Source organism: Westerdykella ornata (assembly GCF_010094085.1).
Source record: "Westerdykella ornata strain CBS 379.55 unplaced genomic scaffold EI97scaffold_17, whole genome shotgun sequence".
Classification (NCBI taxonomy): Eukaryota; Fungi; Ascomycota; class Dothideomycetes; order Pleosporales; family Sporormiaceae; genus Westerdykella; species Westerdykella ornata.
Window position 1 is genome coordinate 62,534 of NW_022986867.1, and position 23,341 is coordinate 85,874.

General features: G+C 53.0%; 9 protein-coding genes across 9 annotated transcripts; 4 read left to right on the top strand and 5 right to left on the bottom strand.

Moving 5' to 3' along the window:
- Positions 1-2,208: 2,208 nt before the first annotated feature.
- EI97DRAFT_434703 (uncharacterized protein) lies at positions 2,209-4,253 on the bottom strand. The gene is made up of 2 exons (XM_033798694.1): positions 2,953-4,253; positions 2,209-2,908 (listed from the first exon to the last, which is right to left on the bottom strand). Exons 1-2 carry the CDS (start codon positions 4,045-4,047, stop codon positions 2,441-2,443), a joined length of 1,563 nt encoding a protein of 520 aa, XP_033652340.1. The 5' UTR covers positions 4,048-4,253; the 3' UTR covers positions 2,209-2,440.
- Positions 4,254-4,808: 555 nt separating this feature from the next.
- Positions 4,809-6,422, bottom strand: EI97DRAFT_451336 (AP endonuclease; the record flags this gene model as incomplete). Its single annotated transcript, XM_033800339.1, has 3 exons — positions 4,809-5,826; positions 5,885-5,921; positions 5,990-6,422. 3 exons carry the CDS (start codon positions 6,420-6,422, stop codon positions 4,809-4,811), a joined length of 1,488 nt encoding a protein of 495 aa, XP_033652341.1.
- Positions 6,423-7,039: 617 nt separating this feature from the next.
- EI97DRAFT_434705 (dimethyladenosine transferas-like protein) lies at positions 7,040-8,539 on the top strand. Its single transcript, XM_033798695.1, has one exon. It carries the CDS (start codon positions 7,095-7,097, stop codon positions 8,244-8,246), a length of 1,152 nt encoding a protein of 383 aa, XP_033652342.1. The 5' UTR covers positions 7,040-7,094; the 3' UTR covers positions 8,247-8,539.
- EI97DRAFT_434706 (imidazole glycerol phosphate synthase HisHF) lies at positions 8,400-10,408 on the bottom strand. Its single transcript, XM_033798696.1, has 3 exons — positions 10,201-10,408; positions 8,688-10,133; positions 8,400-8,636 (listed from the first exon to the last, which is right to left on the bottom strand). Exons 1-3 carry the CDS (start codon positions 10,321-10,323, stop codon positions 8,547-8,549), a joined length of 1,659 nt encoding a protein of 552 aa, XP_033652343.1. The 5' UTR covers positions 10,324-10,408; the 3' UTR covers positions 8,400-8,546.
- A 193-nt stretch (positions 10,409-10,601) lies between these two features.
- On the top strand, positions 10,602-11,285 carry EI97DRAFT_451339 (alpha-L RNA-binding motif-containing protein; the record flags this gene model as incomplete). Its single annotated transcript, XM_033800340.1, has 3 exons — positions 10,602-10,721; positions 10,784-11,075; positions 11,128-11,285. The coding sequence occupies 3 exons, from the start codon at positions 10,602-10,604 to the stop codon at positions 11,283-11,285; spliced, it is 570 nt and encodes a 189-aa protein (XP_033652344.1).
- A 794-nt stretch (positions 11,286-12,079) lies between these two features.
- On the top strand, positions 12,080-13,198 carry EI97DRAFT_451340 (ariadne RING finger; the record flags this gene model as incomplete). Its single annotated transcript, XM_033800341.1, has 2 exons — positions 12,080-12,786; positions 12,841-13,198. 2 exons carry the CDS (start codon positions 12,080-12,082, stop codon positions 13,196-13,198), a joined length of 1,065 nt encoding a protein of 354 aa, XP_033652345.1.
- Positions 13,199-13,703: 505 nt separating this feature from the next.
- Positions 13,704-14,478, bottom strand: EI97DRAFT_89690 (uncharacterized protein). Its single transcript, XM_033803193.1, has 2 exons — positions 14,390-14,478; positions 13,704-14,308 (listed from the first exon to the last, which is right to left on the bottom strand). The coding sequence occupies exon 2, from the start codon at positions 14,243-14,245 to the stop codon at positions 13,745-13,747; it is 501 nt and encodes a 166-aa protein (XP_033652346.1). The 5' UTR covers positions 14,246-14,308; positions 14,390-14,478; the 3' UTR covers positions 13,704-13,744.
- Positions 14,479-15,850: 1,372 nt separating this feature from the next.
- EI97DRAFT_89709 (PP2C-domain-containing protein) lies at positions 15,851-22,492 on the bottom strand. The gene is made up of 3 exons (XM_033803195.1): positions 22,212-22,492; positions 16,164-22,053; positions 15,851-16,110 (listed from the first exon to the last, which is right to left on the bottom strand). The coding sequence occupies exons 1-3, from the start codon at positions 22,343-22,345 to the stop codon at positions 15,946-15,948; spliced, it is 6,189 nt and encodes a 2,062-aa protein (XP_033652347.1). The 5' UTR covers positions 22,346-22,492; the 3' UTR covers positions 15,851-15,945.
- On the top strand, positions 22,493-23,316 carry EI97DRAFT_89708 (uncharacterized protein). Its single transcript, XM_033803194.1, has one exon. It carries the CDS (start codon positions 22,641-22,643, stop codon positions 23,082-23,084), a length of 444 nt encoding a protein of 147 aa, XP_033652348.1. The 5' UTR covers positions 22,493-22,640; the 3' UTR covers positions 23,085-23,316.
- The last annotated feature ends 25 nt before the right edge of the window (positions 23,317-23,341 follow it).

The following is a 23,341-nucleotide window of genomic DNA, read 5'->3' on the forward strand; positions in this document are numbered from 1 at the left end:
TCCCGGCAGCCATTCGTCGACGCCACCATACAGTTCTCGGGCTCTCAGTGGAAGTATAGCATTGGAAAGGTAACCGTGGCTACTGTCACGCAAAATCTGATCCACTGGCACTTTTTCTCACCCTTGGGATGAGTGAGCGTGACTTCAAGCCACAGTACGCCTTGCAAGTGCTATTTCAGCCGCTAAGAAATGTTTGTACGGGTCACATAACCAAGCCCAATATTTTCTAATGGGAGACAGCGGAGTTCGGTATCGTCTTAGCCCTTCATACGAGCCATGCTGACCAGGGAATGGTAGCATGTAGGTACCGGATCGGAGGTTTTTCCAGTGCATTATCTGGAAGCGAACGCAGTGGCTTCGCTTACGGACCTGGTTGACGGAGCGGCAGCAATCGAGTACTAAACATAGAGCTATCCAACCGCTACAGGGTAGGCCAACTGGACAGGGAATCATGATGCGGGTGGTGTCATGGAGTGTCGTATCGTTACGGATGCTTTCGACGCCGGTTCCGGGAATAGTAGGCGCCGATAGAGGGAATCGAGTACCGCCCATGCCTGTGAGCTATGATCTCTCGGTTCACACTAGGAGTGAAGTACCTTTATGTCGAAGCACGTCTGCAAGACACTCCCACCCTTGCGTATGCCATGACGTGTATCTTTTGAGTAACCTCTCTCCCTACTAGTACCTTGGACCAGTACAAACTGGTGATATTCCGTCCCTTGTATCTGCAGTGCCGCTAGCGATTGCAATGTCCGATGGGCAAATGCACAATCATGCACGTACGCGTGCTAGACGGGAGCAGGCCTTCCCGAACCACAATCCTGGAACGCGTTGGCCATGGCCAAGAGTCCCTGCGGCTCGCATAGGCAGGTGCCTCGAGCTCTGAATTCGGTCATGGATGGATATTAATATCTTGTGGCAGCAAAAAGGTATCGATACACCTGGATGGTAGAAAATGTTCTGCCGACGTACTGCACGCATGGCATTCCCCGGCTACCTGGATGGCGGCGCAAGCAAAGCGGACTATTGGAAGACGTATCCAGCCCCACGCTTGAATGCTTGATCCAAACGAAAGCAAAAAGGTTGCTCCCAAGGGGCGGTCCTCTGCTGCGCGCACTCAAGTGCAAGCTGGAGCGATCAGTGATATCGCAGCTGACTCGAGAGCCATCTATTGGTGCCACAACGTCCCAAAACGTCCTAGTGCAAGTCTAAGCAAATACGGCCCGGACGATCCCGCCCCGTGGTCTTCCCCGTATAGATGCTAACCAGGCGGGGACATCTCGCCATCCTTAGCATGCATATGATCCACGTGGAACTGGGCTGGGTCTACCAGACCGGCACAGTTTGGCCATTTCACCGATTGGATTGTTCCACATCGCGAAGAGCTTGTATAAAGAAGGGTGACGCGCAGCAGGACCTCGGTATACCACCAGTCCGGGCCGGAGCATCGGAGCATCAAAGTCTTACGCTGTCTCAAACGCCATCAGCAGGCTTCGTGGCCAAAGAGGAGTGTTCAAGGCCTTGTATCGTTGCTAACCTGCGCCACGGGTCGTACGCTTCACCTTATACTTGTCCTGGCTTGGAACAGCCGAATCTCGTGTGCTGTTACAATGACCGGCCACTGGTTAGAGACGAATGAGAAACAGGAAGCATTTTAATCGCACAAGTTAATAGGGGGTCGAAGCTAATGTTCGTCCTCTGCGATCAACATCACGCGGATGCACCAATGGCCCCATTGCGGTGTAAGCTCGCTCGGCAGCTTGTAGCTACTCGCCATCGGTGCGTAAACGCAGGTCTCACTGTCGTGCATAAGCCACCCGGACACCTTGAACCTTCTGAGGTTTGAAGGCCCGCAGATCCGCCCCTCCGGCCAGATGTTCACCAAAGTCTTCTGGAGACTGGCGACAACTTCACTCCGCTGACGGGCTTGTTAAGGGTATCGTGTGATTTTGGACTTATCCGACAGCTGGGACTATGAGTGCTTCGCTGAGAGAGATGGGCGCAGGCAGGACTAACCAGATCTGCGTGTAACAGATCTGTTAACAACTGTAGTGCCCTCCATTTGCCGACTTGTTATGTCCGGACTGCGCCTATGAACTCATGCCGGGCTTCGAGCTCCATGCCTCCACCTCAGGGAGCAGGATTCTACATTAACCTTGAAGGGATTCACAACCAGCAGCATCAGTGTCAATCAGTACGGACGAAAGCTTAATAACCACAAAGTTCCTTGGCTATTTTGAGGGAGCCCTTAGCATGAACCAGACAGAGTATCTAGTTGTTCTAGAGATAGAAGTTGTAGTGCAAGGGAGGAGGAAATGGCTACCTGTAGGTATACCCGGTTAAGTTGCTTGGACGCAGAAGCATCTCAAACCAAACAAGTCCACACCAAAAAGGAACAGAACCGCACTTGCGCCAATTGCTCGTAAACAACTAGCAGTCATCACCACACAGTCATCACAGCCACAGCAAACGCAACGAAAAGGCTCAGCAGCGCGCTCCCTTTCACGTTCGTCCCCTCACCACGGATCCCCAGGACCTCGTCCTGAAGACCAAAAGTGACGTTTTGCTTGATTGTCTGGTTCCAACAATTCCCGTTGACAATGTCCAACCCCCGGAGGTCATCTGGTACCTTGAAGAACATGTACTTTTGCTGCGGCAAACCCTTAAACCCCTTCGTGTTGTACGGGAACTTGTTGGACTCGTCCGTGGCAGAGGTGTTGCGGATAAAGATGCACTGGACCTGGTTGGGATAGTCGTGGGCAAGCTGCGGGTAATGGGTCATGATGTCCGAGTTGGACGTGTCGGCGACTAGGATGAATTTGCGACGCGGGAAAGTTTGGAATATCTTGGTGAGTAGGTATCCACGGATGGAGAGGGTCGCGGAGACGTCTGAGAAATTGAGTGGTCGCTAAAATGTGTTAGGTCTGCTGGGGATAGTGAGTGCGGACTTACAGTATCAAAGGACCCGCCAGGATAAGTCTTGTATATGAAATCCATGTAGAGCCTTGTAGCCTGCTCTGGGGTCGTAGTTAGGTAGTGGAAGTGGGTATCGTTGGGCAAGGTGCGACTCCAGTTCGCGTAGATGTCAGGCATGTTCATCCAAGGGGTGAAGGGACGAGCGAAAGAATTCAGTAGTCCCTCTTTCGGATCGTAGATCTTGGTGACACGAAGGATGTCATCGATATCGGAGATGAACGTGAGTCCATTTGGTGGCACAAGAAATGCGGTCGCATTGCCTGTGAGTGTGCCATTGGCGTAGACGTTGAGACGTTGAACATTGTTGGTTTCATTCCCCGCCAACAGCCCGCCCCCAGAGACATTTTTTATTGGAACGAAGACGTCAAAATCCCCTTGGTCGGTCGTGAGATATGGAAGGGTCAGATCCTGGGACCCTCCAGGCGGTTCTATGGAATTGCCGCCGCCTGGTTCTCCGGAAGAGCCTTGCATCGGCGCAGGCTCAAGGTGCATTGACACATTCTGATTACCCTGCTGCACGATGAAAATGGACCTCGTCAAATTTCTGGCTTGCGCCTGCTGGTCGGGCGGCAAACTTTTGATGTCGGTATCAATCAGGAATATGTTCGCTAGATCATCCACTTTGTTCTGATCAATATCCGGCTGTTTGTACACGTTCCCGTGAAATCTGACGTTCCATCCTTGGTCTGTCCAATTCGCGTATGGGGGGATGTTGAGCACTTCAGTGGGCTTCGCGGCCAAGTCGCTATCGTCAATCCCTAGCCTCGACAGAACCTGGGTGCCCGTGGGCAAGTCCTGGAAATAATTTGGAATACCGCTCATTACGTAGCTTGGCAGATCTGTCCCAAGCACGCTACCCAAAGAATGGAGTACATTGTTTGCGCCACTCAGTATGCCGTCGACAACATCTCTTCGGTCCTGCATATAGCGAACTGGGGGGGTGATGAGAGGCGCTCGCGCTTCGACTTTTGCTGGGACTGGAGTGGGTCCGGGGATTGCGATGGCATTTCCCAGCGTGAGAAGTGCAGTGCCAACAAGCAGAGATTGCTGCTTCCTGGAAGTCGCAGACATTGCGGTTGACGACAAGCGGGTGGGGAGTCGGAGAGGAGTACAATTGCTCGGGACCGGCGGTGCAAGCACAGAAAACGGAAGCGGGGAAAGGGCGACCAGATTTATCGAAAGGTTGGCTCTGGAAGGTCCAGCCGGGGTTGCAGCAGAATGTTGAGATGCTTGGGCCCGTCTTGCGGGTTCTCTCGACAGTTGCAGGAAGAGGTCCTGCATGGATAGGGGTCTCTATCATGACGTAACTGCTCTAGGAACAGGGCAGGCCAAGAAGCGAAACACGAGCTTGCGGACCGCACCGACCACATCGCTGCACCGAATGCACGTGGCTAAGCTTGGGTAGTACGAATCAATAAGAAAAGGTTAGCCTGTGGAGAACGGGTTGAATCTGAGTATTCCCATGTTACTTATGGGTTTCATGCTATGGGTGTGGTAACTCCCAGCAGGGTTAGTTCATTCATCTCGGATGCAGCTATGACAGCAACTGCTCTCCGGTAGGTAGCACGCGTTGCATGTAATGTATAAATCCGGCATGCAATGGACTATAGATATAGACGATTGTACATGCAATGATTTACTACCTTGAAAAAGTAGCCATAGATGAAGCAATGCCTATGGTCTCCTTGCGACCTACTGTGGAGGTGGCAGAGGGGTTGTGAAAATGCTCCTTTCCGTGTGACATGGCTCTCACAGGCTTAGTACCATGCCAAAAAACCTGCCCTAGATCCGCACATTATACCCCCAGGTCAAGGGTAGACCAAGAGGAACTCCTATTCAGAGTTCTCCATATCCTCATCAATGGCATTCTCCTCTTCCTCGCTCTCAATCTTCGTCTTCGCCTTTCGCTTCCTAGGCGCCTTTCCCCCGGCCTCCTTCTTCCTCTTGCGCTCGACCTGCTCGCCGATGCGCTCGCGTTCGCTAGCACCCTCATCAAAAAGGTCCTTCTCCATTTTTTTGAACTCCTCGCTCTCCACATCCATGCCTACGAGCCGTTCGAGCATCTTGATTTCGCGGGCCCATATGGATTTATCCTCCATCTTCTTGCCATTTTCATCCCTGACTTCAATGGGCGTTTCCAATATCATCGGGAGGCCATGGAGCCGCTCATCGTTGACGAGGTTGTGAAAAGCCCGAAGTCCGAGATAGCCAGTACCAATACGAGCATGGAGATCGCGGTAGGATTTCAAAGGGGCCTTGCTGTCGTTGACGTGCATAGCCTTAAGATACTTGAGCCCAATCACATCATCAAACTCCTGCATGACTTTGGCAAAGGATTCTGGGGTTCGCAGATCGTAACCTGCAGCGAAGACATGGCATGTATCCAAGCAAACGCCGATGCGGCCCTTGTCTTCAACAAGCTCGATTATATCCGCAAGGTCCTTGAATGTCCCCCCAATTGTGTTCCCCAGCGTAGCCATCGTTTCAAGCAGAGGCATGACTTCTCCCGTCTTGGGATCCTTGTGGGCCTCGTTAATGTTCTCTGCGATGAGCCGAATGCCCTCTTCCCGAGTGCAGGCGTTGCAGTTGCCCGGGTGGAAGTTGTAGTACTTGATACCGAGTTTGTGGCACCGTGTGAGGTCGTCGTGGAAGGAGTTGTAGGCTTGCTTCTTGCGCTCCTTGTCGGGATGGGCCAGGTTGACGAGGTAAGAGCCGTGCGGTACAGCGCATCTGCCCGGCTCAACGTTATGCTTATGGCAGTTGTCAATAAAGAGGGTCACATGTTCCGGGTTGAGTGGCGGATTCTCCCACTTGCGTTGGCTCTTCAGAAACAGAGCAAAAGCGTTTGAGCTTTCATTGTTAGCCACTGGGTCCATTATCAAGGGTGGGTATCAATGTGACGACATACCCAATGTGTACCAGGTTTGTGATGGCGTTATGCACACCTGTTTAACAAGTGTTTAAGTCAGTGTATGCAGCACGGTGCGGAAGTAAGACGCATGAAAACGCGTACCTCCTGCTGAGCTGATATGCGCCCCGACCAAAAGCTTGCTGCCAACTGTACGCGGTTGTAGTGGAGGTAAGTCTTCTATCTTGATCCGCTTCTGCCGCTTGCGTTTGGTAATGGTCACCCCATTCTCACCATCTGTAATCTTGTGTTCGATTGTCTCTTCATCGTCCTTGACTTTAGAAACTCGTGCCCGGCCCTTGGAAGGCGTTTGGGTCTCGCCCTCTGCCTCCGCCTCTTCATCGCTATTCGCAAGGTCTTCTGATATCACGGTCTTCCGCGCCCGCTTCGCTGTCTTGACAGTAGTTCTGGCCTTGCGCTTCCTGCTTGAACCATTGACCACCTCAGACGTGACTGCTACTTCAGCTTGTTGTGCCAATGCATTCTCATCCGGAGGGGACGACAGATCTGAGTCTGAATCGAAAGTCTTGCGCGCCATTGCAGCAATCCCGCGGATCTTGAGCGGGGGATTGCTGCGTAAGGGTGAGGCTGAAGTGAGAGTGGTGTATTCCTTAACTACAAAGCTCAGAGCAGTGCTTGAGACAATCAGGCCCCGGCGAGATGCGGTGAGCACTGAGCGAGCGTTGGGTACCCTGAGCAATAGATACTTCCAGACCCGCTGTGTCCTTGATCTGTAGTTGCTACTCGGAGGTGTTGGAGGGAAAGAAAATAAGGTTCTGGAGTTCAGGTAAGCGTCTTCACGTTGGAAAGCTTTCAATTGTCGTGCCGAGCCTGGTGATGCATCGTCTAGAAACGGAAGTGAGAGAAGTTGTAGCGGAACTGGTGTGGTGGAAGAAAATCGTAAGGAAGATGGAACACAGTCTGGGGAGAAACTAGCGCGAACTGAACTCTTTAGCATTGATCAAAATAGCGGTGAAGCAAAGAGACGCGCAGAAAAGTACACAAGCTGATGCCCTGACGGATTCTGGACGCGTTGAACATTGAGAACCGTGGAAGGTGACGCCTCATCACGTGATTGTGAGCTGACTGGTGCGCTTATCGATAAGAGGCCAGATATCTCAACAGCCAAAAATAATTTCGGTCGCGAATTGCCCCCGGCGGACAAACAATCAGGGCATATCCCACCTTCCACCTTCCCCATATCACCAAGATGCCCAAGGCGAAGCGAAAGTCCCATGGGGCGGGTGCTGGAGATTCGACGCCGTACTCCAAGCCCTCCTCCAAAGCCGACGCGGCGCACTCAATCTTCAAGATGAACAAGGACCTCGGTCAACACATACTCAAAAACCCAGGGGTGGCGAGCGCGATCGTCGCGAAGGCGAACCTAAAGCAGTCGGATCACGTCTTGGAAGTCGGTCCTGGGACAGGAAACCTGACGGTGCTGATACTGAAGGAGGCGAAATCGGTCACCGCTGTGGAAATGGACCCTCGCATGGCTGCCGAATTGACCAAGCGTGTGCAAGGGAAGCCGGAAGAGAAGAGGCTGAAGATTCTGCTGGGCGACGTTATCAAGACGCAGCTGCCGCACTTTGATGTTTGCATATCCAATACACCGTATCAGATTTCTTCGCCGCTTGTCTTCAAGTTGCTCTCGCTGCCGCAACCCCCCCGCTCCTGCGTGCTCATGTTTCAGCGCGAGTTTGCGCTGAGATTGTTTGCCCAACCGGGTTCCAAGTTATACTCGAGGCTATCGGTCAACGTGCAGATGTGGGCAAAAGTAACACATGTCATGAAAGTAGGGAAGAACAACTTCAATCCCCCACCCATGGTCGAGTCCAACGTCGTTCGCATCGAACCGAAGTTTCCCAGACCCCAGATCAGTTACGAAGAGTGGGACGGATTATTACGCATATGTTTCAACAGGAAGAATAAGACTCTGAGGGCGAACTTCGTTGGTACCACGGTCGTGCTGGACATGCTAGAGAGGAATTACCGCCTTTGGTGCTCGCAGAATGATATCCCCGTTGATGACTCTCCCATGGGAGATGGCGAAGGAGAAGCCGAGGACATGGACGTTGACACCATGGAGGATGACGACGAATTCAACGGCTTCTCCGAACCCGACGAGGATGATGAACTGCCCGACTTTTTCAAGCAGGCACAGGCGGAACAAGCAGCGCGCAGACAGAAAGGATCGGGTCGGAAAAAGAGAGGCCGAGTGTATGAACTGGTCAGGGAGAAAGTTCGGAAGGTCTTGGAAGACGTGACCGACCTTGCGGACAAGAGAGCGCAGAAGTGCGAAGAAGGCGATTTCCTGAAGCTTTTGTATGCTTTCAACCAGGAGGGCATACACTTCAGCTAAGTGTGTTGGAGTTATCTGGCAGCTTCCATCGCATGTACAATCAATGGAGCAAGCATGTGTAGCAAGCACTTATTCACTATAAGTACTTGCTCCTTTCCATCTCATCTGGACCCATCGCCTAGGTCCAACAAAGTGTTCAGTTATGGGCACGCCGCGATTGAGCCCTCACATTGTAGGAGTTCCGGATTATGTTTGGGTTATGGCGTTGGGTATACCAAAATCTGCGATACAGTAGTTGATGGCTCTGGGATATCATGTCTATAGTCTAGATTTCAAACGTCAAGTGAATGCAACTGTCCGTTATATGTCCTCCTCGAACTGTCTCACAAGAAGACCTCTCCCCTGAAGATACTCTTTTACTTGCTTGACGGTGTATTCTCCTCTGTGAAACTGCATCTGGCGTTAGCATCCTGCGCAACCTCGAACGGCAGAGCAACGTACCATGCCCGCTCCGAGAGCGGCGTCTGTCGCCGTCTGTTCGAAAACTTCAGCGAAATGGCCTGGGTTGCCCGCGCCGCTACTCGCAATAACGGGTATCTTGATGGCATCCTTAACATCGTTGATCAGTTCAATGTCAAATCCGCTGTTGGTTCCGTCCTTGTCGATGCAATTCAACAGAATCTCCCCTGCACCCATCGCTTCCACCGCCTGGACGAGCTGTCGCACGTCAACATCTCGTCCCTCTCGTCCGCCCTTGATTGTGCACTGGTACCAACAGTAATTTTCTCCGTTGGGCCCTGGCGTCTTGGTTTTGATGGTGTGGTGAGGTGTTGCGTCAGGAGAAGCTACATAGACGCGTCTAGGATCAACGCTGACAACGACAGCTTGGTTCCCGTATGCAGCTGATATGGTTTCAATGGCCGTCGTAGCGTTCAGCTTTTTGCCTCGAGCGTAGTACTCCTCTGCCGCTATAACAGCATCCGACCCAATGCTAACCTTGTCAGCACCGGACTTGAAGTACATGGTGGCAATGTCCAGTGCAGATATCTTCGTTCCGTCGGTGTCGACTGTGTCTCGGATGCCACCCCCTATCGTCAGGGGCACGAATACAGTCTCGCTTGTCCGCCTCAAAATCTCGAGCATGGGGGTATCGGCCACAGGACAGTTTCGGAACGAAGTGATATTGAGGAAGGTGACTTCATCTGCGCCTTGCTCATAGTACTTCCTCGCCATGTCCACTGGCTTCCCCAGGTTTCGGACCGCACCCCCAGTAGAGACGCCGTCCCTCTCTCGAACGTCGTACTGGTCGCCCTTCGTCACCACCAGGTCTCCCTGGTCGTTTGTTCGAACATCCAAGCACGCAATCACCCTCCTTGTCAATCCTTCTTTGGTCGCTGCTGCAGGAGGCGTTTCTGCCAACTTCTCTGTCCGCTTCCCATCCAAAAACGCTTTGATCGCCCTTAGACCGGCGGCACCACTCTTCTCGGGGTGGAATTGGGTCGCGAACACGTTGTCTCTTGCAACAGCTCCAATAAACTCCTCATCTCCATATCGTGCCGTCGCCACCGCCCAGCCATCCTTCTCAAGTTCACCCTGGCGGTAAGGCGCGGCGTACGAGTGAACGTAATAGTACTTTGAGTCCGGTCGCAGACCATATAGACTCTCCCCCGTCACCTCAGCTGTGCTCGAGGTATTCGCAGAGTTCCATCCTATGTGCGGTACGCTCTTGTCCTTGTCGTCGAATCTCTTTAAGCGTGCGGGAATAACGCCGATACCCCTCACTTCGGGATCTTCTTCGCTTCCTTGGAACAGAGCTTGAAGCCCTACACATATGCCCATGAAGGGCTTGCCCGCGGCGATGTGTTTCCGAATGGGTTCGACATAGCCAGCTTTCTCGAGCTGCGACAGACAATGTCCGAAGTGACCAACGCCGGGAATGATGAGTTTCTATGGCGGAAACCATATCAGCGTGCCAAATCAATGAGACGTGCCGGTTGACAACCAGAAAGCGTACCTCAGCGGCGGGGATGTCGGCAGGCGACCTGACCCATTCTACAGTGTATCCGACTTTTTCAATTGCATTCACGAGCGAGCGCACATTTCCCGCAACATAGTCGAGCAGGTGAACCGTCGGCATCGTGGAATCTTCGTCGTGTGGTGAGTAAGTCCAAATTGACTCCAGAAGGCATCGGATTCATGACTCCCTTTGTCACTATTTTTTGTCCTGCGGCTGCCCCGCCGCTCGGGTGGTTCGCGCTGATCCACAGCGCCGGGTCTGCGCGCCCCGCACGTGCCTCTTGTAGATCAGATCTATAATGCCAAGAGTAATTTTCGGACGACGATGGACGGCAACTTCGACGCCTTCAACCATCCCTCCTCCTATTCGACACCTCGCCATTTCGCATTGTCGCCAGGATGGTCCGCAAACTCAAGTACCACGAGCAGAAGTTGCTGAAGAAGGTTGACTTCACCACCTACAAGAGCGACAACAATCACCGCCAGGCTGCCGTCGTACGGAGATACCATATCCAAAAGGTACGCCTTCGTCATCTCTCTCTCCTAGCGCCTGCGCTATTCATTTGACTGACTCTGCGCAGCCCGATGACTATCGAAAATACAGCCAACTGTGCGGCTCTCTACGGCAACTTGCGCATCGGCTCGCCAACCTCGAACCCTCCGATCCCTTCCGCCGCAAACATGAGGACTTGCTGCTCGAGAAGCTCCACGACATGGGCATACTAGGTACGGGTGGAGGAGGCAAAGGAAAGCTCAGTGATGTCGAACACAAAGTTACTGTCAGCGCTTTTGCGAGGCGGAGGTTACCTGTTGTGATGACGAGGTTACGGATGGCGGACACAGTGCAAGCGGCGACGAAATTCATAGAGCAGGGTGAGCTGCCCTTGTAGATTTGTTATCACAGACTATAGCTGATTGATCTCAGGACATGTGAGGGTCGGCACAGAAGTCGTCACGGATACGGCGTACTTGGTGACGAGAAACATGGAGGATTTCGTTACCTGGGTCGATTCATCAAAGATCAAGAGGAACATTATGAAATACAGGGACAAACTGGATGATTTTGAGCTGGAGGCAATCTAGGAGAGGCGTCGTTGCGTTTTAAGAGCATTGTTAGGGCGTTCAGGTTGGGATATGTCGTCTGCTAGACAGTTGCAGCCGACTCCAAACTTCAATCTCCATGTTAAGAAGATCGCCCACAGAAGATTAGGCCAAAGTTGGGAATACTTGCACTTGACCGGTTGCGCTCTTTTTCCGCGATATCAATCACTGTGGTGAACGCCGGGCGCAGTTTGAGCGCGTACTCTTTCACTCACACCACGCAGCTTCTGTGCGTCGCACTCGTTTGGCGCTCTCCTTGCCCCGCTGCGGTGAGTGAAGGCGTACGCAACCCGAAGACAGAAATTTTACTCGCTCGCCTTCACCTTGGCGAAATCTTCCTTCTTCTTTTCTCTCTCGCTCTCCGTCTGCTTTCGAGCAAGCTACCATCTCCTCCCTCGCTCAACCCAACACCAGTCTGCGAGTTCACGACTACTACACCGAACAACTCCCCGCGTGTCGACCTCATGTCGCCGCCTGATCCTAGTCAGACGCAGCTGGCACAGCTCGAGGATGCGATTGTCGACTTGACGCGCCAACTTGATGAAGCGCGCTCATATGGCTACTCTGGAGAAGTGAACGGTCGTGAGGGAGGCGCCTCCGATGATGAATTTGCCAAAAGGGTCTTTCAGCAAGAACTTGAGGCGCAGCTACAACTCCTCAAAGATACTAAGGTAGCGCACAGTATCGCGATGGCTGTCGACAGCGATGCGGAGGCACTGTCTTCAAGCGCCCGAGACGAGGACTGTGCCATGGAAGATCGGAACCTGGCTATACGGATGGCTACCGACGACCCAGAACTTGAGAATCCCCCGCCGGGAGTAGTGGAGAGACCACGCGCCGTATTGATCGAAGATGATCTTTCGCGAAAGGTCTCTGCCCTCATCATCGCTGATGACTCACTCTACAGCGATCCGTCAATTGAAGGCGAATCGTCAATCCCGCATGTGGAAAGCCAGGCGCAGGCACTCAAACATCTTTCCCAGAATCGATTTGAATGCTGTACCTGCACGGAACGATATCGATGGGACAAGATAACCCAGCTTGCCTGCGGGGATTACTATTGTACGCCATGTCTCCGCCGTGTGATCCTCCGCGCTGTCACCGAAAGGGACCTGACCTATCTGCCACCGCGATGCTGCCGCACCTCAATCCCCAGAGAGATTATCGAGACGCTACTGTCTGCAGAGGAGAAGTCCGAGTTTCGACTCGCCGAGCTGGAGAAGGATACGGTCGACAAGACTTACTGCAGTGGGTCACAGTGCGGCAAGTTTATCCCGCCAAGCGACATCTACGCTGGGGAGGCCAAGTGCTATGCTTGCGGCGCGACCACCTGCAGTCTCTGCAAGAATTCCTCCCACCAATCCGACTGTCCCAAGGATCAAGCGCTGCAAGCGACGTTGGAGCTCGCAGTCGCTCAGCACTGGCAGCGATGTTACTCCTGTAAAGCTTTGGTTGAGATCAAGCATGGTTGCAATCATATAACGTGAGTCGCTCCAACACTGTGTGGCCTTTGCATGGAGTCTAACTGTAATTCTAGCTGCCGCTGTGGTGCAGAGTTCTGCTACCTCTGCGGAGCTTCTTGGCGAACCTGCCGCTGCCAGCTCTTCACGGAGGCCAATCTTCTTCGCAGAGCGGCACAAGTGGTCGATAGGGTAGCGCCAGCCGCTCTTCATGCACAGGAGCGTCAGCGTCAAATTGCGCGGATGCAGCACAACCTACGCACCGCAGAGGAATGCGACCATAGCGGTGGCTACCGGAACTTCGAGCAAATCGAAGGAGACCGAGAGCAACCCTTCCGATGCGATATGTGCGATGCTCAGCACTGGCTCTTCATTCTTCGATGCAGGCGTTGTCACATAGATATTTGTGTCAGATGCCGCCATAATCGCATTTGAGGCTCTCGGAGTTTATGTCTTGGACAGGACTGTTCGGCACTTCTTGATGGAACGCATTTTCAACCCTCAATGTGGGTTTGCTCTCTCCAAGGCTAGGCACCGCAGGTTGATGGGCGATTGCTACCTGGTCGCTAGAGATATCATAGCGCGTATACAACTGGATCGTCCCACGTGTCTTACGTCCATGTAGTGTTTCTAGTGATAAATCTCGACTTGATTCACGAACATATGGTGCCTTCACGGAACGTACATAGGTAAAGCATGACGCGCCAGTGGTCAGTGCTATCACTTTGGCCGAGGAACAGCGTAGCCTCGGAGAATATGGGACATCCGCCTTCGTAGGCTGCTTGGATGGCCCGAAGACCGTGTTGGCGAGTGTACATGTGCAGAAGGGGGGTTTTCGTTTCTAGCGTCAACCACCCTTATTTTATCAAATCTGCGCTGACTAGCGAACAGTGTGTTTGAGCGCGGACAAGGAAGCTTGCCTGAAATGCTAGCTCTCAACGTTCTAGCAGCACTCGAACCAGGACGGTCCCTCACTTCTCATCAGACACTGTTATCCTTAAGCAGCTCCTTCACCCTTTTTTCTTCCGCCTTCTGCTTCTTCGGATCAATCTGGATGTGCAGCTCCTTCATAGCCTGCACCTTCTCCCACGTATTCTTCGCCCTATACCTCTTCAGCACCCACCCCGCATCTCCTTCCCTCTCCCTCCACACAACCGTCAGGGTACACAAGGGGCACTTTTTCCCGCGAAGCAACAAATCTTCCTGCGGCAAAGGCTTGATATCCAACATGTCAGGATGGATCTTGTCGATGGCGCGGAGGTAGGCACGAGCCCAGAAGATCTCCTTCGTGACTACACTATGGACGAATTTCTCGCGGAGGTCGAGGAACGTTTGCTCGCAAACGGGGCATCGGGGTTCTTTGAGTAGGTAGTGGCGGATCTCGGAGTAAGCGAGCCGTAAACCTGTACTCTCCTCGATGATAGCCTTTTTGGCCTCTTCGGGAGTGGTGGCAAGAGGAAGGGGGCTCATGATGGAGGACATTGCGGAGTGGAAGGTTTGGTTGGGTTTATGCAGGCTATATTGTTTGGTTTCGGAGGTGAATATCTGTCTCGCATTGTCTTGATCAGCTCTCGGTCAAAGCAAGCGCAAAGTGGCTGATTATTCGGAATGTGATGGAGAACTCACACGAGTTGGAACTTATTTGTGTTTCGAATCTTGCGCTGGTATTTCCTCGACTGCTGCGCTTCACTCATACTTATATATTCACGCACATCTTTGGTAATGGACTCGAATGCACTGACTGTGTCTCTCTTTGACGGTGCCGACAACACAATTGTTGCCCTTGCCGATTGCGAGACAAAGAGCGGACATTCACGAACTCGGCTCTCGAGAAGCATGGTCAAGCAGTTGGGTCTCCTGCCTTTGTTCACATGTACATCATGTTACTTTGTCCATCTACCCTCAGCCTCCTCCACTCTCGTATTCGGAAAAAGGCAAACGGTTTAATGAGCATAGAGAGTTTCAAACTTGTGACGTAGTTACAGCTAGCGTTACTTGAATGCGCCCTGCTCTAATTTTAGAGGATACACATGTGCATCTCCCTCACCTAAATCCCCGCAATCGATCCGAGCATCTTGACAATAACAACAAGCAAGCAAACTCAAATATATCGCAACAACAACATTCCCCAGATTGCACAAACAAGCGAAATTCATCCCAAACAAAGCCCTTTGGAGCACACCTCAAATTGCCTACGCATGCCGGCATCATCAATTACCCACTCCCAAAGCACTGACAACAATCACGCCAATCACTGCATCAACTCGATCAACCAAGTCCTCACACTAAATTCACTCTAACAACGCTATCCACACTCCCTCCTGCTATCCATACCGCCAATACGCCCATCAAACACGTCAACATGATCACCCCTTATTTCACAAGCCCCAAACGTCAACTACATGGTTAACCCCAGCAAGAACACTTCTTTCCTTCCTCATGCATAAACATAACGGACTCCCGCAATCCCAAAACGCTCAAATCCCGTCGAACCCCCAAACAAACCTCCAAGACGAGAGCGCCCATGACTGATAAAGACAAAACGATAAGACCTATCATCCAAACAGACCGAAAAAAGCAACGTTGATCAAAGACACCAACATCCAGGCGCCCACAAACGATAAGCATGAGACAATGGCAGAGTACTCGCTGCGTAAACCATGACAACTTTCACGCAATTCAACCGAAAAAGAAATCGAAGCCCCCCAAAAAACCGCCACTCGCAAAGGTCAAACAGCAAAGAACTCTCAAAAAGCGGCACGAGGCCCTCCAGTTCGCCGCAAACCCCTTAACCGAGAGAGAAATGATTGATGATGATATAGGAGAAACAACGCCCAAGACGCTTTCCTGTCCAGCCTTTCGTATTCTGAAGTGCGCCTATCGAACAGGCCTTTTCTGTGTATGGTCGTGTAGCAATATATATAAATATATGCATGCGTGTATGTATGAGCGAGGAGCCACCAGGGCGATAAAACGAGGCGTGCAGCGTTAAAAGATAACCAGGCTCGTGTATTTATTGTTCCGGGAACGAGACGCGCGATCATGATAGCGAGTTTCATCCTGCCGTGGAGGTAGGCGTATGCACAGCGCTGATAGAGACAACCGTGTGCGCCATTGCAGATACGTGCGGAGGGGTTCAAAACGAGGTAGGTACGAGTCATTCATATGCAGTCGTCAATCGTTCAAGCGTTGGTGGTTGCCGCAGCGTTAGCCTTCAGCTGCTGCAACTCCTTCAACTGGCTCTGGAGTTCATCGAGAATATCAGACATTGGGCAAGCCTGCTCGAGCAACCGCCTCGAGCCAAAAGGTCTGACCATGTGGCGGAGCGCGAGAGTGGTGGTACACGTCTATCATTTGAGTCAGCAACGTATACGTACTGAACACGCCGTCGCAAACATACCTCGATTCTGGAGATCTGGTGCTCCACAAAGTTAATCAAGAATCGATCCGTCAGCTCGCCAGGACGACTCCTCATTCTCTCCAAGAGCGCCGTCTCGGGGGGCTTTAGCTCCATACTTCCAGGGTTCTCCAGCGTACTGCACAGCATTTCCAGGCGCAGGCTGACCTCACACAAGTCCCAGACATTCTGCGTGTCGATCGTGAACTGCGCATCTCCCATCCGCTGACCCTCTTCAGGGACAGCGGTGCTGGGTGGCAGGAGGGTTTGGGCATCCAATTGACGCTGTACAGTGAGACGACTAGCCAGTGAATGCGGATAGATGAGGTAGATGTATTCCGGGTTCTCGAGGCCCTTCAAGCGTCGTTCTCCCAAGTCCTTGACTTCGTAGCCCTGGCTCTGTAGGGATCGAAGTTCTTGGCGTACCCTGATGTCGTCGAGGATACTGTCTTCAGACCCTTGGGAATTACTCCGATCTCCCTCTTCGTTGATCTCGAATAGGCGCTGGATTTCGGTGATGAAGTCCGCCGACACTGTGATTTGGCCACCATCTGCAACCGAAGAGATGCGAGAGGCGCGATTGACCATCGGCCCAAAATAATCCATACGCTTGGTGACAGGATCGACTTCACACACGGGCCTACCATAATGGATGCCCATCCTGACTGAGAGACCGCGGAAGATCACGTTACCGTCCGGGTCAACAACTTCTTGCCCGTTGACACTGCTGAGGATCTCTTCTGGCCATGGCACCTCCAGCAGCTGACTTTGGATAGTGAAACACCATAACAAGGCGGATGTGACGGTTGGAAAGGCGACCATAAAAGCATCTCCTTCAGTTTTGACTTCATACCCACCAATGATGCGCAATTGCCGACGCATCAACGCGTTGTGCATCTTGATGGCCGATCTCATTGCAATCGGATAAGTTTCCCAGAGCAAAGTCGAGTTCTTGATATCGGTGAAGACCAGACTGACTTCTCCGGTGGGAGGGACTACCTCCGGATCCAACAAACCGAGCTTTGAATCGTTGGGCTGATCCCGCTTGCGCCTGGGTGCTCTGCGCGAGGCGAACAGGTCGTCCGGAGAGCCAGAAGGAACCATGGACATAGGATGCGTGGGGAAGCGAAGCCGGTTTTGCTGCCTCTTGAGGTCGCTAACTCCGAGCAGAAGGACCGTCATTTTGTTAGTTGCACCAAATGCGATCGCAAGGTCTCGGAGCTTCTGAGCGGCTCGCATCAGGTCGCTGCGCTCGGAACGTGCCACATCGACGGCGAAATCCGGTGTCAGATACTCCCATAACTCCCGAGAGGCGATTAGTATCATTTCATCGGCATCGCCAAGCGTAACATTCGTGATGTGAGGAGAAGCGATGACGGAGGGTGACATTTGCACGTAGCCAAATGCCCTCGAGACGTCAAGCATATCATTCAGCTTTCCTTGTCGCGAGACGAACCCTCCTGCCTCCCGGATCCTGTTTCGTTCACTAGCCTCGGCGGGATCATGCTTCATTGTGAGTACTTTGTGCCCTCCCTCGGAGCGAATGAGGAGCGCCTGAGCGTCACCAACATTTGAGATATAGAGCTCCATGCCTTTGAGATAGAGTACTGTAGCCACGCTCCCGGAATGGAGGTCGTCGTCACTGAGATCTGGTAGGGAGCCTCGATGCGGAGCAAGCGGGGAAACGAGGTTCTGATGCAACGACTGTGTTGCTGCAGTGGCCAGTTCCTTGTTGAGACCAAGGTATGTGCGTCTCAACGCATCCACAGGGGTTTCTTGGTCCCGAAGGCGATCTAATTCCTCAGCGAACCGAACCTTGAAAGTGTCGTATAGATACTTCGCGATTCGTGAGCCGCCACCGGTGAGTGCCTGTCCGTCGAAGAGACCCAATATCTGCTCGTCATCGTGACTCCGAAATCGAGGGATAACCATATCCATCGTAGACAAATGCTCACTGCGTCCAAGACTGTCGGCCATTCCATAGGCCATTACCCCAACAGCTGAACCGGATGTGCGCACCCTCCTATCCTCACTCTGTTCAGGGACGGAAGGTATCATCATGGTAACGTCCATTAGGCCCAACACGCGCAGATTGGTCAGCGAAGTGAAGTCGGTAAGATCTCGCCCCTCTCTCATCGCGGCTCCTCCACCGCTGAACGCGCCAGTCGGCTTGATCTCCAGGCGCTTATTTCCAGACAGGTTCAGGTACTTCAGATTGTGATTCCAGTTCCAGTTCCAATCGTACGGCCAGTTGGAGACATTGTACTTTAGCGCATTGCTCGCAACATCAAGTATGGCAAGCTTTGTGACCTTGCCTAATTCGGCAGGTAAAACTTGAAACTTGTTGCTGTTGATATGCAGTACTTTAAGGGAACTTACATCCTCCAAATCTTCGGCGGGCAACGATGTCAGGTCATTGCCAGAGAGGTAGAGCTCTGTTAGGGAATGCCATCGTCGGATGATTCTCGGCGGGATCTCATTGAGGAGATTGTACGAGAGGTTGACTATTCTCAGTTCAGGAAGCAAGGCAAGCTCGTCGAAGACATCGTATTCGAGCCGATTATCCGCGAGGAAGATGTGACGTAAAGAGCCGGCGAAAGTGGTGGTCAGCCTAACCGTAAGACTAGAGTCTTTACGTGAGGTGCTGCCTCCTTCTGTCGTCCGCGATGCGATGGACGGCTTCCTTGCTGTGGCATATGATGCCATGGAACCTTTGCGTGTTGATGTAGCCGGTGATGTGCCCGAGCTCGCGAGATAACCTCCAGACGCCTGGCTGGGACGGCGATTCTGGAAGCCCTCAAGCTTTCCCAACTCCTCAAAACTTTGACTGCTGCCGAGGCCGGGGGTGGACAACGGGGTCGCTGAATCATCGCCGTTCGATATGGATGGTGGGGATGAGGCAGGCTTAGGAAACCCACTCAGAATGTTGGACGACACATTGAGCGTCTCCAGTCGCCGAGCGTACCAGATTTCGGGGGGTAAGCGGCCCAAATTGTTTTCGCGTACATCCAGATAGCGAAGCTCAACGAGACGCCCAATTTCGGCAGGTAGTTCGTTGAGCGAGTTACGTGCGACGCTCAGATACTCCAGGCGGGACAGTCTTCCAATATTTGACGAGAGGGACGTGAAATGGTTCTTATCCAGAATAAGCTTGGTGAGCCCGGACACCTTTGGGAAGAGATCCTCCGGGAGCTGAGATAGCTTTGCTGACGCAAGATTCAAGACCGACAACGTGGGCACTGGTGCGCTTACGCCAAAGCGGGTCACTGGATTGTGATTCATATGCAGGACCCGAATTCGAGCGAAATACCCTTCGAAAACCGATATGCAGTTGTGGCCGATCATCAGATATTCAAGGCTTGGCAGTTGAGACATAACATCCATGTTGTTCAGCGAGTTGAAGCGGACATCAATCTCCCTCAGGTTGACAAGATTACCAAGCGATGAGGGAAAACTGCCAGAGAGTTTGTTGTTGGTTGCCCATAGGCGTTCCAAGCATGTGAGCTGCCCGATCTTAGGGAGACTGGAGATGGAGTTGAAACTGATGTCAAGATCCACCAAGGTTCGCACTTCGCACAAGAAGTCGGGAAATTCGGTCAGGCAGTTGGAACTGAGATTCAAGCTTCTCAACGCGCGATACCTGTCAAAGTACGGTGGTAACCTGTTTAAGCGATTGTTGGAAAGTCGCAGGCCCTGGAGGCTCTGTAGATTCTGTAGCTCAGCTTTGTCGAGTGACTGTAGACGATTGTTGGAAATGTCCAACATGGTTAAACGGGTTGCCAAACCCAGACTGGGTGGAAGTCTGCGCGCCTCGTTGCTAGTGTACTTGATCTCGCGGAGATTGGTGCAAGCGGTGATGAAGTCCTTTGGAACATTGAGGGACAGGTTTCGGGAAAGGTTGAGAGATATGATTTCGGTGGCCTTCTGGTAAAGGATGATGGGGATCGTTACCAGATTGCGTCCTTGGAGGTCAATGTGGCTGAATTTCTGCATCTTGCTGAACCCCGGATCCCTTTCCAGACTGGCGTAACCAGTCATTTTTGCAGGGAGAAACGTAAATCGACAAAGATAGCTGTTGTCTTCTCTGCCAATCTCTTCAATCCTGTCCGCTTCAGTATAACCAGCCTGCTTCAGTAGTTGTTTCTGAAGCAGCAAAGGCCTCTCGGTCGGATCAAGTTGGCGGGATGTATCGTGTTTACGCATAACAATATGATAATTGTCTAGCTCGTCCTGAAGTAGCGTCTTTTTCCCCAGAATCTGGATGATCTGCGAGACGGTAGTGGTCAACGAGGCCGACAATGTAGCAAAGGTAGAGTCGGCACGGAAAATGCGCACACAGTATGTTCTCGTATCTTCTTCATCCTCCTTGCTCACAGTGGTCTCATCCATATCATCGTGCCGCGGAATATTTTCGCCATCAAGCCGTTTCACCGCCCAGGAATCGGGAGCGTCCCACACATCGTCTTCCGGAGCGAATTGAGCCGTCACATCCCCTGTAGGCGGCGTCATGGGCGGCTGCTGTAGGATTCCTTCCATGTGATCGAGGTCCGTATCCAACTTCCACGTTGCATCGTTCGTCACGGCATTGTCTCTCGCCTCGTTTGGATCCATCAAGCGCGGTTGATCGTATCCCTGATACTTCTTCGAGGACTTGAGGAACTTGTGCTTCTCTTTGCCCTCCTTCGAAGACGCACCGCCCTTCAGTCCCATGTCCAGTCGGCTTCTCTTGTGCAAACCGGCTGGAGATGGCTCCTGCCGTGGCTGTTTCGCGGATCGTACGGAAGGCTGCAGGGATACTGTGGATGAAGGGAGGTCTCGCAATGCTTCCGGGGTGGAGCGATCCTGCTTCACTTTCCCTGTGAAGCGCTGAAAAAACGTACGAGGCTTGCTGGCGCTTGGTGATCGTTGCGCAAGCTGCTCTTTGGATACATCGCTGAGTGAGCTAGGCGTGGGGCTTGACGCGCGCACGAAGAGACCCGTCTTGGAGCCAACGGTTGGGGGGAGCGATTGCTGCTGGTCCCGCCTAACGCTATATGCTGACTCTTCACGACTGGTCAAGGGGCGGAGGGGAAAGGGATGGCTGATATCGATACGTCCCTCGGAGGTTTTGGTATTGTCGTCCTTGCTTCCCTTGTGACGATGCAGCCGGGACTTCTTTCCGAATTTTCCAGACTGCTGTTCAGAGGAGGCACGACCATTTTCAGAAGCACCAGGAGCGTCCTTGAAGTAGTCCTGGAATTCCCAGGGCGTAACCTCCGACGAGGGCAGAGGGGATCGAGGGCGAGAGCTAGACGGCGATCCCGGTCGACTATGGAGACTACCTGCGAGGGGATTATTGAAGGAATTTGTCCGGTTGCGCAGGCTACGAGTCGACTGCGAATCGAGGCCATAACCTGCGCCCAAGCTGGTGTCGGAATTCTGACGAGAATCACCTGGAAAATCTTCGCCGAAGATGTTTTTCAAAGGTTTGTGATAACCCCTGCTCGATTTCGAGCCCGTACTGCTCACCGTGCTCACAACAGATGGCCGCCTCGTGTCGCCGGCGTAACCCATTGCTTCGTCTCTTCCACTGCCGGGACGGAAGCCTGGCGACAGCTGCGAAACATCCTCATTGGAATCATTGAAGAAGCTCATGACACCTGCAGGCGTCGAAGAGCCATTCGTGGAGGGATACGAGGGAGGAACAGGCGACGTCGCGGTAGGGGGATTTCGCGAAATAGAAGGTATGCGGCCGCCCGAAGTGTCCAAGACAGCTAATTGCTTCCGATAATCCCGGAAATCGCTCACTTGCGGAACATCCCAATTCGAAGGTCGTCGTGGCGGGGGGGCATTATCCTTGGGGGGAGGGATTGGAGGAACTGTGCCCGGGGATATTTCAGACTCCCTTTCCTGCCTATATGAAGGTGTTAGTAGTCTTCTGGCAAAGCGAGCACGGCCATGTGAGAGTGAGACAGATGCAAAGACATTGCTCAGGCGAGGGAGAGGGCGACTATGGTGCGACGGGCAAGGGAGAAACAAGGCGAGCGGGCTAGGCGGGGGCAATGGACGTACAGCTGGGCAGAGTCCTTGGAGGTCTTGACGGTGGGCCGGGAGCGAAAGGACTCGCGCACGGTATCGCTGGATCGCCAGCTGCCCGAACTCTCGGTGGAGGTATGCGATGTGTGCCGTTCGGGATTCCTCGTCATTGTCGCTCAGACAGCGGCGTTCGGAGAGGTTCGCAGTGTGGCGGGGAAGGCTGCTGAGCCAGGAGTCGCTACGAAGGCTTCATGGGCGCGGACGCGATGCGAGCGGGCAGCGTTCTGCGGCAAGGCGACGGTGAGGAGGGTAGTCTCGTAGACTCGTCGGAAGGCGTGCGGTGAAATGCTCCGAGTGCGCGTGTGGGCGGTGTCGCGATGGCGGACGGAGAGGGGGGGTAGAAGCTTGGGTTAGGTAGCAGTGGCTGAGCGATGTAGATGGGCGATAGATGATGGGTGATGGGCGATGGATGGTCGACTCCACAATCGGAGCCACGGGGGATGGATGGGGGGGCGCGCACTGGGACTTGTGTGGTGCGGGTCAACTGGTGGCCGCTCCGGGACGCCCAGACCCGTTCATGGCCAAGGAAGGCCCCAAGCCATGCCAGAACCATTGCGACTCATCTACAGTATGTACTTTGATGGTGACACTCCCACCCAGCATGCTTTGTCTCTCATGTCTTGCACTTGGGCCCTGTCTGCGATTGTTCCACCCCTTGAAACTTGCCTGGTCAATTGGGGGTCCCGTATCGTGGTTAAGGCTGCACCTGGGCTCCTGGGATATGCCCCTGTATGCACCCTGAACATTTCCCTCAGCTTGTCGCCATCTCTCGAGGGCGCTATCATACATAAGCCTCGAAGCCTAGATGTGCCGTGGCCTAATGGCATGGTAGCCCAATCATCTAGGTAGCGCTGAACGGGTCATCGAACCCACAGAGGGCTGCGGTGATTCCTGTACATTATGTTCCAACATGTTGGAAGGTTTGCACCATCCGGGGCACGTGACTTGGAGTGCTTAGTCAGGCCTCTTCCGTAGTTATAACACACAGAGGCCCTCTGAGTATCATCCCATTTGCGTCCTACTGTCCCATTCGCGTCCTACTGTCCCGCAAGGCTGGAGTGGCAACGGGGCGTGTTCAGTTGCGCCTGAAAAGAGAGCCGCTAGTC

Bases quoted from the DNA above. Each gene is read 5' to 3' on its own strand.
- EI97DRAFT_434703 (XM_033798694.1), bottom strand. From the start codon at position 4,047: ATGTCTGCGACTTCCAGGAAGCAGCAATCTCTGCTTGTTGGCACTGCA. The intron at 2,909-2,952 runs GTAAGTCCGCAC...AACACATTTTAG, and splicing joins CTGGCGGGTCCTTTGATACT to CGACCACTCAATTTCTCAGA.
- EI97DRAFT_434705 (XM_033798695.1), top strand. From the start codon at position 7,095: ATGCCCAAGGCGAAGCGAAAGTCCCATGGGGCGGGTGCTGGAGATTCG.
- EI97DRAFT_434706 (XM_033798696.1), bottom strand. From the start codon at position 10,323: ATGCCGACGGTTCACCTGCTCGACTATGTTGCGGGAAATGTGCGCTCG. The intron at 10,134-10,200 runs GTACGCTTTCTG...TTTCCGCCATAG, and splicing joins CCGACATCCCCGCCGCTGAG to AAACTCATCATTCCCGGCGT. The intron at 8,637-8,687 runs GTACGTTGCTCT...CGCCAGATGCAG, and splicing joins CCGCTCTCGGAGCGGGCATG to TTTCACAGAGGAGAATACAC.
- EI97DRAFT_89690 (XM_033803193.1), bottom strand. From the start codon at position 14,245: ATGTCCTCCATCATGAGCCCCCTTCCTCTTGCCACCACTCCCGAAGAG.
- EI97DRAFT_89709 (XM_033803195.1), bottom strand. From the start codon at position 22,345: ATGACGAGGAATCCCGAACGGCACACATCGCATACCTCCACCGAGAGT. The intron at 22,054-22,211 runs GTACGTCCATTG...ACCTTCATATAG, and splicing joins TCCAAGGACTCTGCCCAGCT to GCAGGAAAGGGAGTCTGAAA. The intron at 16,111-16,163 runs GTATGTTTGCGA...CTCAAATGATAG, and splicing joins ACCAGATCTCCAGAATCGAG to ACGTGTACCACCACTCTCGC.
- EI97DRAFT_89708 (XM_033803194.1), top strand. From the start codon at position 22,641: ATGGATGGTCGACTCCACAATCGGAGCCACGGGGGATGGATGGGGGGG.